General features: G+C 35.3%; 1 protein-coding gene across 1 annotated transcript; it reads left to right on the top strand.

The window, feature by feature from the left end:
• Positions 1–1,469: 1,469 nt before the first annotated feature.
• On the top strand, positions 1,470–2,956 carry LOC125860061 (uncharacterized). Its single transcript, XM_049539959.1, has 5 exons — positions 1,470–1,569; positions 1,669–1,795; positions 1,877–2,155; positions 2,235–2,354; positions 2,447–2,956. Exons 1-5 carry the CDS (start codon positions 1,502–1,504, stop codon positions 2,939–2,941), a joined length of 1,089 nt encoding a protein of 362 aa, XP_049395916.1. The 5' UTR covers positions 1,470–1,501; the 3' UTR covers positions 2,942–2,956.
• The last annotated feature ends 13,866 nt before the right edge of the window (positions 2,957–16,822 follow it).

The following is a 16,822-nucleotide window of genomic DNA, read 5'->3' as shown; positions in this document are numbered from 1 at the left end:
TAAAATGATCAGCTTGTTCGTAAACACATGGGGTAATGAAGCCATCTATACAGAATTTTCCAAATGGCTGAGGAACTATGTAAGTGTGCAATCACTAAGTATTTAATAATATATTCATGTTATACTAAATTATATTACTTGAAATAACAATCGCGTAGGTTTATGATGAATACTCAAGTGTCCAACATTTGCAATTAGTGAAAGAAGTAGCCCTTGGACCTCAATCTGAAGTACTGGCAATGAATAAGTATTGTGTCAATGGTTTTAAGTTTCAAACTGAAGAAGTATCTAGGAACAAGAAAACAAATAATAGCGGTGTCTATATACAAGGTGATGTTGATGGTACTGGTCAAACTATTGAATATTATGGTGTCATTCAAGAGATTATTGAAGTGAGGTATTCAGGTTGGCCTAATAAGAAGATTGTATTGTTTCGGTGTGAGTGGTTTGACCCATCACATAGAGGCACAAAGATGGACCATCAATATAATATAATTAAAGTTAAGCACACCAGAAAATACAGAAGTTATGATCCTTTTATTATTGCACAACATGCTAAACAAATGTATATTACGCTTCATATCCATTGCGTAGAGACAAAGCTGATTGGTGGGTTGTTATAAAAAGTAAGCCTATGGGAAGAATTGAAATTGACAATGTCTTAGATGTGGCGTATCAAAATGATGTTGCAATTGTTCAACAATAAGTTGATGTTGAATTGGAAACCACACTACAACATCCTAAACACATATTAGAAGAAGTATCTGATGATGAGTTATTGAATGTTGAGGAAGAAATATCCGAGAATGAGGAAAATGAATCATTTGATGATGAAGAATGGGACGATAATGAAAATGAAACAACTGAGGAGGAAGAATGGGAGAATGATGGAATTGAAACAAGCGAGGAGGAATAGTGTAGAATGAAAGCTAGCTAGTACATATGTAAGTGTATTTTACTAATTTTATTTAATTTATGATTTTTATATATATTATACATGTAAATTTGCATACAGATGTCATCAGGCGGTGACGGTGATAGATATCGCGAGCATCTTGGAGTTGGCTAGACTAAACAGACTAAAAAGAAGAAGTCTAGGAGACCAATAGATCCTGAGGATATTGCAGGATCTATTTCTTCTGCGCTAGAGCGCATCAGCCATAATACTCATTTATTTGCTGTTCCGTTTGGTACGGCGGATCCTCGGCAATATTATCCTAATTATCGTCAACCAGTCGGTGCTTCATCTACTTCACAGGTATTGCCTTCACGACGCTACGAGGACCTACCTTTACAGGCTATTCGTCGAGCATGACCCTTATCGGCAGGTACTCCATCTCCCACAGGTACATCTCCTCAATTATCTCCCATGAGGCTTGGAGATGCTAGTAGCGAGTAGTCAGATGCTATGGCCGGTACGCCTCAATTGACTCAGCGTTTTGTGCATCCTGATGTATCACCCTCGTCTACAGCAGCACCTAGTGCTACACCACATGATACGATGTCTGCTCTAGCTCCTAGCCAGAAGGACAGACTTGGTAGAGTCATGATTGAGCCGGATGGATCATCGTAAGTTTGTTTTGTTATCTATTTGTTACTTTATTTTATTTATTTCTTATACTTTAATATATTATTCATGAACTAACATATTTATTATGTGTTTTGCAGGTGGCATCCTGCAAAGGATGCTGCCCGGGCTTTAAAAGAGTGTGTTAGAAAACTCTATACACAAGCTTATCACTCTTGGAGCGAGATTCCAAATAGTATACGCCAGGCGATGTTTAATAACTTTAAGGTATATATTTTTTAGTTAAGTTTAGTATACTTTACTTTTTTTTACTATCGATTTAATTAACGTTATTCAATTTTTTTTCAGACTATGTGTACTTGGGAGTCGAGGTACAATTTGGTCATTGGGACCGCATTTGAGAGGAAGGCATCCACCAGACTGTCTAGCTGGCTAAAGAGCGTTCGGGATAGTGGTGAACGTCCCGGTTGGATGTTGCCTCATGTTTTTGCTGAATTGGGTCAGTATTGGAACACAGACAAGTTTAAGGCAATATCAGATCAAGCCAAAATGGCTAGAGGCAGTCTTAAAGGTGGCTCGTTGCACACCGGAGGTGCAAAGATGGTTGGAACAATTGCACGAGAGATGGTAAGTTCTAATTCAAACTTTTAAATAAATAATTAGTTGATACATATATATCGTTATAAATTTCAGTTTTTATTTATAGGAAAAAGAATTGGGACGCACTCCCATTGAACCAGAGGTTTTCAAAAAGACTCATGTCAGGAAGAAAGAAAATGAGTCAGATCCGGATGTGTGGGTGGAGGAAAGGGCCGAACGAACTTTTGTAAGTTATTTAATATGAAAAATATATATCAATAGTGAATATATTTATGATATGTATATATATTGATGTCAATATTTATATTTAATATGCAGAATGACTTTAATAAGTACGTTGCTGAGAATCTAGATAGTTCGGTTCAATTGACACCTGAACTGTCCACTCAGATTTGGAAAGAAAAAGTGGTAGGGGGGACACACAAGGGTAGATGCTATGGTCTAGGCTCTCGCAACGATGTTAGACGCCTTCAGTCAGTCTTAGAAGGTATTGGATCGTCACGTCAAGCTGAGGCACTTGACGGTGTTCAGATTACTGCTATGTCGGATCAAATAACTAAACTTACAGCGGCACTAGCAAAGTCGGAGCAGAAAAGAGTAGCTGAACAACAAAGCATGAGTGAGACCATTCAGCAAATCAAAGAACAAGTGATGAACCTCGCTCGTCGATCTACTACTTCGGCTCCCGATGACACCAACGACGAGAGTGATGAGGATGATTATGTAGATCTCACTCCCAAGTTTAGATCTCTGGACATTTATGAGCTTTTTGAAATTTTAAAACGAATTTTAAAAGACTTTATAAGTCTTTAATTTAGGATTTAAATACTTTTGAATGTTATTTTAAGTTTGTTATTTTATGTTTTGTTTAGACTATTTATAACTGTGTGTGTTTGATTGGGCTGAATAGTGTAGAATTGAATTGAATTGAATTTGCAGGTGGGCAGCAGAAGCTGAGTACTGCTACTGTCAAAAATATTGCAGAAAAAGCGACGGACAGCGTGGTTTAGTCCGTCGCTTTTTTGAGTTTTCATTTTTTTAAAAACCCAGAAAAGCGACGGACAGCGTGGTTTTTTCCGTTGCTTTTTTAGGTTTTTTAAAAAAAATTCCATAAAAGCAACAGACAGCGTGGATTTTTCCGTCGCTTTTATGGAATTTTCAAAAAATTAATTTCCAGAAAAGCGACGGACTGCGTCGCCCTTTAGAAATTAAAAAAAAATGAAAATTAAAATAAAGCGACGGACTCCGTCGCTTTTTAAAAAAAATTCAAAAAAAAAATAGTCGAAAAGCGACGCAGTCCGTCGCTTTTTGAAAAGCGACGCAGTCCGTCGCTTTTTGAAAAGCGACGAGCTAAAAAGCGACGGAAGTGATTGCGTCGCTTTTCCGTCAATTTTGACCAAAAAAGCGACGCAGTCCGTCGCGTTTGGCCGTCGTTTTTTGACAATTTTTTAGTAGTGGTATTTATTTTGTTGTGCTTGGTAGTTTTGTTTGATGAAAGTAGCCTAACTTCTCTCCACACACAGTGGATAACAAAATTACAATGTAGTTCATTTGTAGAAATACATATTTCATTTAATATGCTCACATATTATTAATATATAAATAAAAAGAATATTATATGGAAACTTAAACTCTAAATTAATTATAGGAGTTTGTTTAGGATTCTTATTTGGTTGTCAAAAATAAGAAGGATTCTTTTACCGCTTTCTTGTCCTTGTTATTTTCACCTTGTTCTTCATCAACACCATTGAAGTAATTTAAGACAATCATCAAGTAACCTTTAACTCCTTTTTTTTCTTTTTAAAATCTAGACTAATTAATCTTATAAAATAATTATTCATAACTTATTAAATGTTCTTCGCAACATGAAAAAGTTTTTGGATTGGTGCTTCAGACTATATTTTTTCTTCTTAGTTCATTCAATCAACAAAACAAAAATAAATTTAAAACAAACTTTGATTCATATACTATCATATGTACTCCAATTTATTTAAATAATACTCAAAGTCGATAGTATAAAAAATATTTGAACGTTCTTTCAAAAAATAAATCTTAGATCTGTAAAACTTGTTTTAAGAAATAAAAAATATAAAGACAAAGAGAAGCTGAAAAATCATTAATCTTTAAATGTAAAAATATAATAATTAAATTAAAAGAAATTAGTATTTCAAAAAATGAACTGAAAGTGTAATTTTGTTGTCCACTGTTAGTGGAGAAAAGTTAATTTGTTCTTTTAACCGCCTTACTTCTTCTAAGTTTATTGTATAAAGTGAAAAATAGTAATATTGGTCTTTAAGGTTATTACCTTATTGCAATTTTGGTTATTTTGTTATATGACTTACCATATTTGACCTTCAATTAATTAAAATAAGTTATTTTAATCCCTAAAGTTAACAGATTTGAGAATTATTATGTAAGGCAAGTGTATCTTTTAGGAATGAACTAATATATATATATATATACTATCTTAAAATCATGAACTTCAAACTTGAATGTTGAATTACTATAATACCCCCAATTAAAAATACTCAATTTATTTTATTTATTAATTTAATTAATTGTATTATATTAAAAGTAGAAACTTTTCACATTAAAGGATTGTGACTTTTTCAATGAGCTGTGACTTTTCCAAAGGATTGTGACTTTTTGACGGGTTGTGACATTTTCGATGAGTTGTAACTTTTTCGAAGGGTTGTGATTTTTTCAAAGGGTTTTGACTTTTCTAAATGGTTATGCCTTTTCCGATGAGTTGCGACTTTTCCAAAGGGCTATAATTTTTCCGATTAGTAGTGACTTTTTTTTATCTTTTATTATTTTATCCTCAAATGAAGGAGCTTCTTCCTAATTTTGCTAAAACACCGGGCATCAACATAGTCAATTGAACTATTAGTTTTGATGTGAAATTCACTATTTTAAAATTAAATTTTCACTTTTTCTTATAATATGATAATATAGCCATGATAATAATAATAATTTTTTAATAGATATGTAAGTAAAAATGAACGGAGAAGGTAAAGTGTTGGTTGCAAGAGATTTAAATCAAATGGAAAACTAGAGCTAATATAGCATGAACATATATTTTCATCTTCCTTCTTCATTGGATATTTATTGTTTCATATATTTTTCTTTATGTCACAAGATATACTCCTTACTAGCTATATAAAAATAGATAACAAAATAGTGATTGATACTAAAATGATCTAAATCAAATCAAAGATTCTATAAATAATACTTTAAACTTTATTCATCTATTAATTTTTATTATTGAAAAAGTTTTATATTTTATATCACGATACAACTTCTAAAAGATGAAAGGCTATTGGTAACGTTTTTTTAATGGATATTTTTTTCACATTTTGTTGGTTAGATTTGTTTATAAAATTGAGTGAAGTAAGAAATAATACTACAAAAGAAATGTCACTTTCTCCATATTGAAACTTTGATTGTATTTTAGAATGTTTCAATGATATTTGGTCATTTTGATCTCAAAATACAAGTAACTCTATGGCAATCTGTATTAAACATTTAAAAGCATTTGTCCTATGTTCGTTCAATTATAATTATTTGCCAAAAATCTTTAATTTAGTAATATTAATTCTATTTTATATTATCGTATACCATATATATGATACACACGTGCATCGCACGTGCCGTGAAACTAGTATATATATATATATATATTCAAGTATCATTTTACTCTATTGACACTCAATTGTTATCTTCTTTTAGGAGTGAATATCTAATCTACAATCAAAATCATTTTTTGGCAATTGGTGAGGCCCAAACGTACATGTGGACGATAAAATTTGCGTCGAAAAAAACAATAATCAAGAACAAAAAAGTATCACAACAATCGTATTTATTATTTCAAAGCGTGAGTGTTACAATCCCTATGATTCCTATGAATTTGCCTTTTCAAATATAATTCAAGGGCTCGTGAGTTTGATCTTGAATTTGTCTTGAACTTAAACTTGATCTTAAATTTGTCTTGAACTTGATCTTAGATTCAAGGCTTTAATGCACGTTCTTGAATCTTCGATGAACTTAAACTTTATCTTGATCTTGACTTTTACTTGAATTCAAGGGCTTTGAGCTTATTCTTGAATCCGATGGTTTTGATCTTGATCGTTTTTGAACTTGAATGCTTGAATTCTTAAACTTGTACCACAAGCTTTCTCTAGCCTATTGTTTAGAATTTTCGGTTGCTTTTCTGAATTATGAGGACCCATATTTATAGTTTTAGAATAGAGGAGTTGTGATAGGAATATGATTCTCTTCTGCCAATCAGACTTAAAAGACATGGCATATGGACTTTATGGAACGGACTTTAATTAAATCCATATTTATTTTAGATTTAAATAATTTGCTCAGTTATATTAATCCATAATATTTATTTGGACTAACATAATCATGAAATTAATATGATCCGAATCATTTTATAAATTTATATTAAATAATTTTTAAATGATTACAAATACCCCATTCTTCAAGTCTTGTCGATATATTTTATCTTTCAAAGACTAGGGTTGAAAAATTTGAAGACTTCAACTTGTAGACTCTTCAACTTACAGACTTGAAGAATTTGAAGACTTTAACTTGCATACTTGGAGATTATGAAGACTTCATCTTGAAACAACTCTTATTCATAGGGGTTTGCCCCCATTGAGTCACCACCATTTGTTGCAAGGCTGAAGTTTGATGAAAGATTACTCATAACTTTAACTTGCATGTGACAGATCAAGTGGGAACATGTGGTTTTTTAACACTCATGCAACTGAACTTAGAATATGGTTCTAAGTGCCTACGTACCTCAATGAAGAGGATCAAGTAACAACGTAGTTCTGGGAGAGTGTTTTTTTTGTATGTCGTACACTATTTATACTCTTGCGAGCCATGAGTGACATGCAGTTTAGAGGAGCATTTCAACTTGAAAATTTAGCTCGAATTTAAAGAGCCTTATGATATACAACTTAAGCTCATGTTTCGAGGAGCATTTCAACTTGAAGATTTAGCTCAAATTTGAAGAGCTTTGTGATATGCAGTTTAACCTCACGCGTCTAGGAAAATTTTGACTTGAAGACATATATTGATTTAAAGAGCTTCATTATATGAAGGCTTAGGTCAAATTTGAAGAGTTTTCCAGTTTAAAGATTTAGCTCAAATTCAAAGAGCTTCCAAACTTGGAGATTTAGCTCAAACTTGAAGAGCTTCGTGATGTGTAGTTTAAACTCATGTGTCTAGGAGCATTATAACTTGCAGTTTAGGCTAGTGTGATGAGGAGCATTGTAACTTGCATTTTAAGCTCATACATTAAGAAGTGTTGTAATTTGTAGTTTAACCTCATGCGTTAAGAAGCGTTTAGATATACATTGTCTCTTCAAAGTCATCTTCAGATGCATACCTTCCCCCACTTTGGAGTTCTTCTGTATCTTCATCTTCGTGAGGTTTATAGACAGGAGATCGTTGATCTTCTCTTAAAGTCGTGCTTAATTTCATGTCATGTGCAAGAGTTGCCAACTCTTCGAATGTATTGGGCTTTAATCCTTGCAAGATGTAGTGAAGACCCCAATTCATGCCTTGGATGTACATTTAATTGCTAGAAGTTTCACTAAGGTGACTTTTGCAGTTGAGGCTAAAACTTCTCCAGCGATTGATAAAGTCAACAACTAGCTCATATTCACCTTGCCGAGCCTTTGTAAGTTCAATCATACTAACAACGCGTCTTGTGCTACAGAAACAATTGAGGAACTCTTGCTCTAACTGCTCCCAATAATCTATAGAATTTGGTTTGAGATTTGTGTACCAATCAAAGGCATTTTCTTTGAGAGATCGAACAAACTCTTTAACGAGATAATAACCATACGTCCTACCATCATTGCAAGTTTTGATAAAGTGCGCTATATACTGTTTTAGATTTCCTTTCCTATCAAATTACTGAAGCTTAGGAGGTTGATTATAATGAATTGTTCTCATCGTTATGGAAAATCTAATGGAGAAATAATTTGGGCCAGAAAACTTTTGAGTAGTGACTGGGAAATTTCTAGCCTAGGCCAGGCTTGGATGAAATCTGAGTCAGGTAAGGTCTAGGGAAATTTGGTAATGAATGGAGGATTTAATTATGAATTTGATCACATGAATGGATATCGTACGGCTTTACAGAATCAAATTCGAACGAGTAGAACTCTCGACACTGATCTTGGCGTGAAAGGGTAGTTTCTGATCGTCAAGGGTTAAAGGTATATTGTGAAATGGAAGCTTGGAACTCATATTCTAAGCTTTTTTCTCCGTGCAAGCCGCCGGGGCGGGATTATTCCTGCCAAGGCGGGGACGCTGTGACGGGTTAGGTCCCGCTGTGGCAGGCCAGTCGCTACTTAAGTCGGAGAAAAACCCCAAAATCGTTATTTTCTGTAAAATTTTGTTCTTGAGAGCTAGGAGATGGCCCATGGCGATTTCTTGACAGTTTTCCACGACTTGTAGTGCTAAAGGTAAGGATTTTACTCCCCTAATCAGTATTTTGATTCCTAGAACTTAGAATCTTGGGTAATTATCGTTGGGGGAGGGTTTTGGCCTGAAGTTGATGGTGGGAAAAAGCGCTAGATTAACATTAGGATCATGGATTTGGTCTTGGGTTATTAAGGTTGTTATAATCCGGGTAAAATAGACCTTGTTTATTGATCCTTGCATTAAATTACTTATTTATAGACTAAGAACAATCGGAAAGAATCCGGAAAGGAAAGGCTCAAGTGTTTTAAGAGGATACAAGCTTGGTTTCGAGGTAGGTGATTGTTTGATTTCATATTTCTGTGATATATGCCGGTTAATTTCTTCATTGTATGCATGCATGTATGAGAATAAGGAATGTAAATCGAATCTAATGCAAATGAGTATATCTAAATGAATAATTACATGCCATGAACCGAGTACGTAATTGAATAACTATGAGCATTGTTCATTATGGGTGTGATTGTAATTGTGGTTTTGCTGACATGATCGAGTGTCACGTTCCGACACATATATTGGACTGGGTGTCACATTATGACACATATATTGGATCGGGTGTCATGTTCAGACACATGTATATTGGATCGCATGTCACGTTCTAACACAATAACAGTTTGAGTGTGGGTTCCATGAGAGGACCATTGTGATTATATGTTCATGTCAAATTGTCGTTGATATTGGGAACTGTTTGTTGCTTTTGAAATGATAATTGATCTGTGTATTCTGTATATGTGTGTTTACTGTGTTGTGATTGTTTGCCTATGTTTCACTTATTAGACTAGCCGCGTGATCCTACCAGTACACTATGGTTGTGTACTGATACTGCACTTGCTCATTCTCTGTTGAGTACAGGGCATCTTCAGGCAATTACTGATCGACCTCAGCTATCGAGACCGAATTCAATGGTGAGCCAGTTCTTCCAAGCTGCCATGAGTTCTCTTTTGTTTAGTACATTCTCTTCGAACTCTGACTAGTGCTTTAGATATTTCTTATTTTTGGTTGGGGTTGTACCCCTTTTTCTTAGACTTGTTGAAATTAAAGTTTTGGTACAATGACTTTCAGGTTTTAGGAGTTATTTTCCGCAAATGTTTTGGTAGTTGTTTTTGTTAAACATTTGGAGTTTATGGGAAATCCATATTTCTTTAGACATTTAAACCTGATTTCATATCTTTAAATGTTTTAGTTTTCGTTAAGTTGGGTTATAGTAATGGTTTTCCCACTGGAGGGTTAATGTGGGTGCCAATCACGACAATATGGGTCGTGACAAAGTTGTATCAGAGCCCTAGGTTCGTTGATCCTTGCGGAATGGTACATAGACGTTTGTACTTTTCTTCGAGAGGCTATAGGACTTTAGGAAACCTCATTTATTTGTTCCTTCAGGCTATTACGTGAATCCAATTAGTATCTAGGTGATAGAAATTGGTATCTTTCCTCCTTCACTCTATGGTCAGAACTAGAGCAACAGAAGTGGTAACACTAACACTAGCAATATAAGTGGTAACACTAGACTAGCAAGAGAGGATGTGTCCTTCCAAATAAGCATGTTTCCCCAATTCAATGTGGGCATGTAATGACTAGTACCAAACATGAGGTTTTTATTATGTTCTTAAGGTTGAAACCTTCATTCTTCATGGGTACTGAATCTGAAGATTCTTATGGTTTTCTTGTTGATTGTCATGAGATGCTTCATAAGATGGATAAGGTGGAGTGATTTGGCGTTGAGTTTATGATATACTAGTTTAAGGGAGACACCAAAATGTGGTAGTGGTCTCATGTTGAGTGCCGACTAGTAAATGCACTACTCATGACTTGGGAAACATTTTATAGCTTTCTTTATGGAGAAGTATATACCTTGAACTTTTAGGGATATGAGGAGAGATGAGTTCCTGAATATAGAACAACATAATATATTTGTTGCAGCCTTTAAGGCAAAAGTTTGTTTTTTATCCAAATATGGTAGTCCATTTTGCTTCAGTCTAAAAGAGTAAATTCCTCATTTTGTGAAGGAATTAAGGTCAGATTTGCAGATTTAAGCTTATAGGTGGCTGCTTTAACAAAATCTTTTTAGGAAATGGTTAATTTTGTGACGGAGGTAGAAGGGGGTGAAGCCAGAAGACTTTGCCAAGGACATAACATTCAAGAAGTTTTGTAAGGGAAGGATAGATAATGAATACCATTACTTTGGAAAATGCATTTAGTATTGTTATCATAAAATGTATTGGTTACTTAGTAAAATGATGAAATTATGCTGCGACAATTGAGGTTAGAATCTCTACTGCAATTTCCTAGATTGAATATATATATAAAAGAGGGGTCATGATATGACTACTACAATAGCAACGATGCTTACTTGGTTAAGTTATTAAGTGTGTTACAATTGTGGAGAATCTGGACATATGAGGAGGAAATCAGCGAAGCCGTGGAGTACGGGAAAATGGTAATGCAGGTAGGGGAGCAGTGCCGCCAGGTAAGGAGGTTGCCCGTCAAGATGACAGGGCTCAGTTTTATGCCTTTCTGGGCAAGACCGAGGCTGAGGTGTTTGATGAAGTGATCACATATGCTATTCTTATTTGTGACTGAATGACTACTGTTTTATTTGATCTGGGTTCTACTTATTCATATGTGTCAGTTCAGTTTGCCTTGGGATTTGATTCGATTTGTGATATGCTTGATGCCCTCATCCATGTTTCTACCCCAGGTGGAGAGTCAGTCATAGTCACCCAAGTATAGCGTGCTTTTCTTGTTTTGTTTATGGGTTTTCAGACTTGGGCTGATTTGGTTATTTTGGATATGACTGACTTCGAAATAATGTTAGGCATGACTTGGTTGTCCCCTTATTATGTTGTGCTTAATTGTAATGCTAAGTCTGTCACTCTAGAGATCTCGAGTTGAGAAAGGTTAGAGTGGGAAATGGTGTACAAGCCTAAGCCAACTAAGGTCATATCTTTTGTGTGGACTAGGAAACTGGTAGGGTAGGGGTGTTTGGCATATTTGGCTCATATTCTGGATGTTGATGCTGGTTCTCCTTCTACTGAGTCTATTCTATAGTGTCTGCATTCAAGGAAGTGTTTTCTACAGATTTTCCTGGTATGCCTCCGGATAGAGATATAACTTTCTACATTGACTTGGAACCTGGCACTTGCCCCATCTCCATTCCTCCTTATTGCATGGCTCCGACAGAATTGAGAGAGCTTAAATCTCAAATCGAAGAGCTTCTTGATAAAGGTTTCATCTGTCCTAGGGCTTCCCCGTGAGGTGCTTCTATCTTGGTTGTTAAGAAGAAGGATGGTAGTATGGGGACTGATGATGTTATCTTAAACCATAAATGAGTAGATTGATACCGAAATGCCAAGCTTATGGATAAGAAAAGTCCTATTGAGTGTAGTTGGGTGAAGGAAATTGAAGATTTTAGTAAGAAAGTGCATATAAAATTGGGTTAGTCCTTTGAATTTGATGAGTATACCTGAGTTTGGGATGTCATGTCGATGAAAATGTTGACTTCGTAGTGACAGCCAGGGCTAACAGAGCATAATGGTAATAAGAGTTATTGATGGATTGTGATGGGATGCAACTATATAGTAAGCTTGTTGGTTAAGTGAATTTTGTATAGTAATTACGACTTGCGAGTATCTAAGGTTGTGGTTTTCTAATATTTGGTGAGTAACGTGGTTGTATGGAAACTTTTAAGAGATAGTGGGATAACACTCGAATAGAATTTAAAAGAGCTAGAGTCATAATGAAGAAAAAAATAGTGGGATGTAGTACAACCTTTAGAGACAGGCGAGAGAAAGAATATTTTATTTGATTGTAAAGGCTAAAGAGGTATTTTCAGAGGGGTAGATAATTGGGTTCAGAGACGCGTGAATTCATTCGTTTGTTGTGGCTATGGTAATAGTGTCACAAGTCCATCAGATTGGTTAAAAACTATTGGAAAAGACTTGAGAAAGGAGTGTACAAACATTAGCTCTAGTGTGATGATAAGTGCTTTGTTTTTGTTTTTGAAGAATAGTAATGAGTACGATTGAATTTTTAGCGAAGAATATTGTAATATCGATGGAAATGAGATCAATGATAAGAGAATATCCATGAATTCATAAAAATCTTCAATGTACAGGCTAATGTTGATAGGTAGGGGGATTGTGTTATACGGTTGAATTTACAATTCAAATTTTTTTTCATTGTAAGTCTACATTTGTGGTGATAAATATTTTGTCAAGGTATTTTTTGCAAGGTGAAAAATGATCAATCGTATCAGGTATTGAGCATTTGAAAGGACTTACACCTGGGTTGAGTTGTAAAGTTTATTACTGTTGATTGTTAAGTACCTAAGAAAGATTTTCTGTTGGTTTATAGTAAGGTAAATGGTCAGAGTGTTTATGATGGTTGTTAGTATTAGGAGTGTGGACTTCAGTGGAATGATGTGAAGAGTATATAGAGTCAACTGAATGGAAATGGCTGGTATCGGCTCTACAGAAGCAAACATCTAGTGCTATTCAATAATTATTCCATAATTCTTATGTGACCATCTATTTCATTTTGTACATGGTTGTGAGTATGATTCACTAGCTATTCTCACGTGTGTTTTCACTTTTGTGGATGGATCCTTGGTGGTGGATAAAGTGTACCGATCATGTGATGTTCTCTTGGTTGAATGTGGAGATCGTTGGGTCCAATTCTACTGTTCTTAAGGGTAATCTACAATCACAATTACTAAATCTAGATTTTCGATAGCGTTGTTATAGGGTTTGTATGCTTGGACATATCCCTCGATGAGTATCTGATGACTAAAGATCAAATTTTTATAACTTAAGCTCATGGGAATTTATGTTGTGAGATGGAGATGTTGATAAGAACTATGATTGTTTGGGTATTATGAGTGTGTGTGTTGGTTGGTTCAGGGTTAATTCTAATTGTAGCGAGTATTGATTTAGAATTTTATCATGCTTCAGTGCGAAAGGATTCGTCCTGATGATTTGTGTCAAGTCCTTGGTAACATGTTGCAGACGTGTGTACGATTAAATTCAGTGGTTATTGGGAATCACTTTTGTTGTTAGTTAAGTTTACATACAATAATATTTATTACTCGAGTTTTGAGATGACTTCATTGAAGCATTGTATAGGAGGATGTGTAGGTATTTAATTTGTTGGTTAGATCTGAAACCCTTAGGGGATTGATTTGGTGAAAAATGCTCAAGATAAGGTGAGAAGCATCCAAGCTAAGCTTCTAGTAGTCCAGAGTCGACAGAAAAAGTATGCAGACCGTAAGGTAAGGGACATGACATTTTAGGCTGATGAGCAAGTTCTTCTAAAAAGTGTCACCCATAAAGGGGGTGATGAGATTCGGCAAAAAAGGCAAGTTTAATCCTCGATACATGGGGCCATTTGAGATTCTTGACTGTGTAGGGCCAGTGGCTTATAGGTTGGCTTTACTGCCTAGCCTATTTGGAGTCCATCCAGTATTTTATGTGTACATGTCGAAGAAGTATCAGAAGGACCAAGGAGATAAAGTCTGTGAAAGTTCAATGGAAGCATTGTCCAGTTGAGGAAGCTACTTAGGAAACCAAGAAGGATATGCGAGACAAGTATCCCCAGCTATTTGACAATTCAGGTACTACTCTACTTTTGCCTTATCCAGTTCTCCTAGTTTATCACTCTGGGACAAGTGATGGGTAAATTGGTATCTATTGTAATGACCTATTCTCATCGTTATGGAAATGCCAATGTGAAAATAATTTGGGCCAGAAAACTTTTGAGTAGTGACTTGTAAATTTCTAGCCTAGAACAGACTTGGATATGAATGGGGGATTTAATTATGAATTTGATCACATGAGTGGATAGCTAAGATGTTAAGGAGCCTTTACGGCTTTACGGAATTGAATTTCGGCGAGTAGAACTCCTAAAACTGATCTTGGCGTGAAAGGGTAGTTTCTGACAAGGGTTGAAGGTATGTTGTGAAATGGGAGCTTGGAACTCAAATTTCGAGCTTCTGTCTTCGTGCAAGCCACCGGGGTGGGATTATTCCCTTCTGGGCGGAGGAGCTTTAGCGGGTTGGGTCTCGCTTAGCGGGCCAGTCGCGACTTAATTTGGGAAAAAACCCCAAAATTATTATTTTCTGCAAAAGTTCATTCTTAAGAGCTAGGAGATGACCCATGGCGATTTCTTGACATTTTTCCACGACTTTTAGTGCAGAAGGTAAGGATTTTACTCCCTTAATCCGTATTTCGATTCCTAGAACTTAGAATCTTGGGTAATTATCGTTGGGGGAGGGTTTTGGTCTGAAGTTGATCGTGTGAAAAAGCTCTTGCTGAACATTAAGATCATGGGTGTAGTCTTGAGTTATTAAGATTGTTATAATCCGAGTAAATTAGACCTTGTTTATTGATCCTTACATTAAATTACTTGTTTATAGATTAAGAACAAGCGGAAAGAATCCTGAAAGGAAAGGCTCGAGTGTCTTAGAAGGATTCAAGGTTGGTTTCGAGATTGGTGAGGGTTTGCTTTCCTGTTTGTGTGATATATGTTGGTTAATTGGTTTGTTGTACGCATGCATGTATAAGAATAAGGAATGTAAACCGAATCTAATGCAAATGAGTATATGTATATGAATAATTACATGTGTTGAACCCAGTACTTGATTGAATGACTATAAGCATTGTTCATTATGAGTGTGATTGTGATTGTGGTTGTGATGACTGGATCGGGTGTCACGTTTTGACACATATTGGATCGGTTGTCACATTTTGACATATATATATTAAATCGGGTGTCACGTTCCGACACACTAACAGTTTGAGTGTGGGTTCCATAAGAGGACCAATGTGATTATACGTTCATGTCTAATTGTCGTTGATATTAAGAACTGTTTGTTACTCGTGAAATGATAATTGATCTATGTGTTTTGTATATGTGTGTTTACTATGTTGTGATTGCTTGCCTATGTTTCACTTATTAGAGTAGCCACGTGATCCTACCAGTACACTGTGGTTGTGTACTGATACTGCACTTGCTCGTTCTTTGTTGAGTACACGACATCTTCAGGCAGTTACTGATTGACCTCAGCTAGGAGATAACTGATTGAGATCGGATTCAAAGGTGAACCAGTTCTTCCAGGCTGCCATGAGTTCTCTTTTGTTTAGTCCATTCTCTTCGGACACAGACTAGTGCCTTAGATATTTCTTATGTTTGGTTTGGGTTGTACTCCTTTTTCTTAGACTTGTTGAAATTAGAATTTCAGTACAATTACTTTCAGGTTCTAGGAGTTGTTTCTGCAAATGATTTGGTAGTTGTTTTTGTTAAACTTTCAGAGTTATGGGAACTCCATATTTCTCTAGACATTTAAATTTGCTTCTGTATCTTAAAATGTTCTAGTTTTTGTTAAGTTGTGTTGTTGGATTGTAGTAATGGTTCTCCCACCAGAGGGTTAGTGTGGGTTCCAATCACGATGATCTAGGTCGTGACATTAATAGCCCACATACATTTTCAAGTTATTAATTCTTTGTGTATATGGCTTTGCACATGTGGGAGTAAATTTGGATAGAGACTCAGATTTGTCTTCGATAGCCTCTATGATAAAGTCCTTCAATTGATAATGCGAATCAACCTCCTGCGGATAGATGAATCTCTTTGATCCTTGTTTGTTTTATACAAGACTCTTCTTCGTCTTGAATTCTAGGAAACTTCAAAGATTCTTGACTCGATCTTCTTTCAATCATGTTATCCATCTTATTTGTTAGCTTGGAAAGTTTAACATCTTTTTAGTGATCATACTTTATCAAGACTTCAATTGCTTTAGTCAAGCTTGCTAGTCGTTCTTCTATAGTGCAAGTCATTTAGATATTTATTTTCTTTGATGCTTGAAAAGTTGAGGTGAGAGGTAGAGATTGTTCCACTGGGCGTGCTAGAATTTGTAGACAATAAAATTTGCGTCAAGAAAACAATAATCAAGAACGGAAAAGTATTACAACAATCGTATTTATTATTTTAAAGTGCGAGTATTACAATCTCTATGATTTATCTGAATTCACATTTTCAAATATAATTCAAGGGCTCTTGAGCTTGATCTTGAATTTGTCTTGAACTTAAACTTGATCTTGAATTTGTCTTGAACTTAATCTTGGATTCAAGGGCTTTAAAGCTTGTTATTGAATCTTTGATGAACTTGAACTTGAACTTGAAATTTGTCTTGATCTTGAC

Source organism: Solanum stenotomum, chromosome 3, assembly GCF_019186545.1.
Source record: "Solanum stenotomum isolate F172 chromosome 3, ASM1918654v1, whole genome shotgun sequence".
Taxonomy (NCBI): domain Eukaryota; kingdom Viridiplantae; phylum Streptophyta; class Magnoliopsida; order Solanales; family Solanaceae; genus Solanum; species Solanum stenotomum.
Note: the sequence above shows the minus strand (reverse complement) of the source record. Positions and strands in the feature narration are given on the sequence as shown.

What these genes read in the sequence shown, in the direction of transcription:
- LOC125860061 (XM_049539959.1), top strand. Translation starts at nt 1,502, where the DNA reads ATGTCTGCTCTAGCTCCTAGCCAGAAGGACAGACTTGGTAGAGTCATG. An exon ending in ATTGAGCCGGATGGATCATC is followed by an intron (nt 1,570 to 1,668) that starts GTAAGTTTGTTT and finishes TGTGTTTTGCAG; the next exon opens with GTGGCATCCTGCAAAGGATG. An exon ending in CGATGTTTAATAACTTTAAG is followed by an intron (nt 1,796 to 1,876) that starts GTATATATTTTT and finishes ATTTTTTTTCAG; the next exon opens with ACTATGTGTACTTGGGAGTC.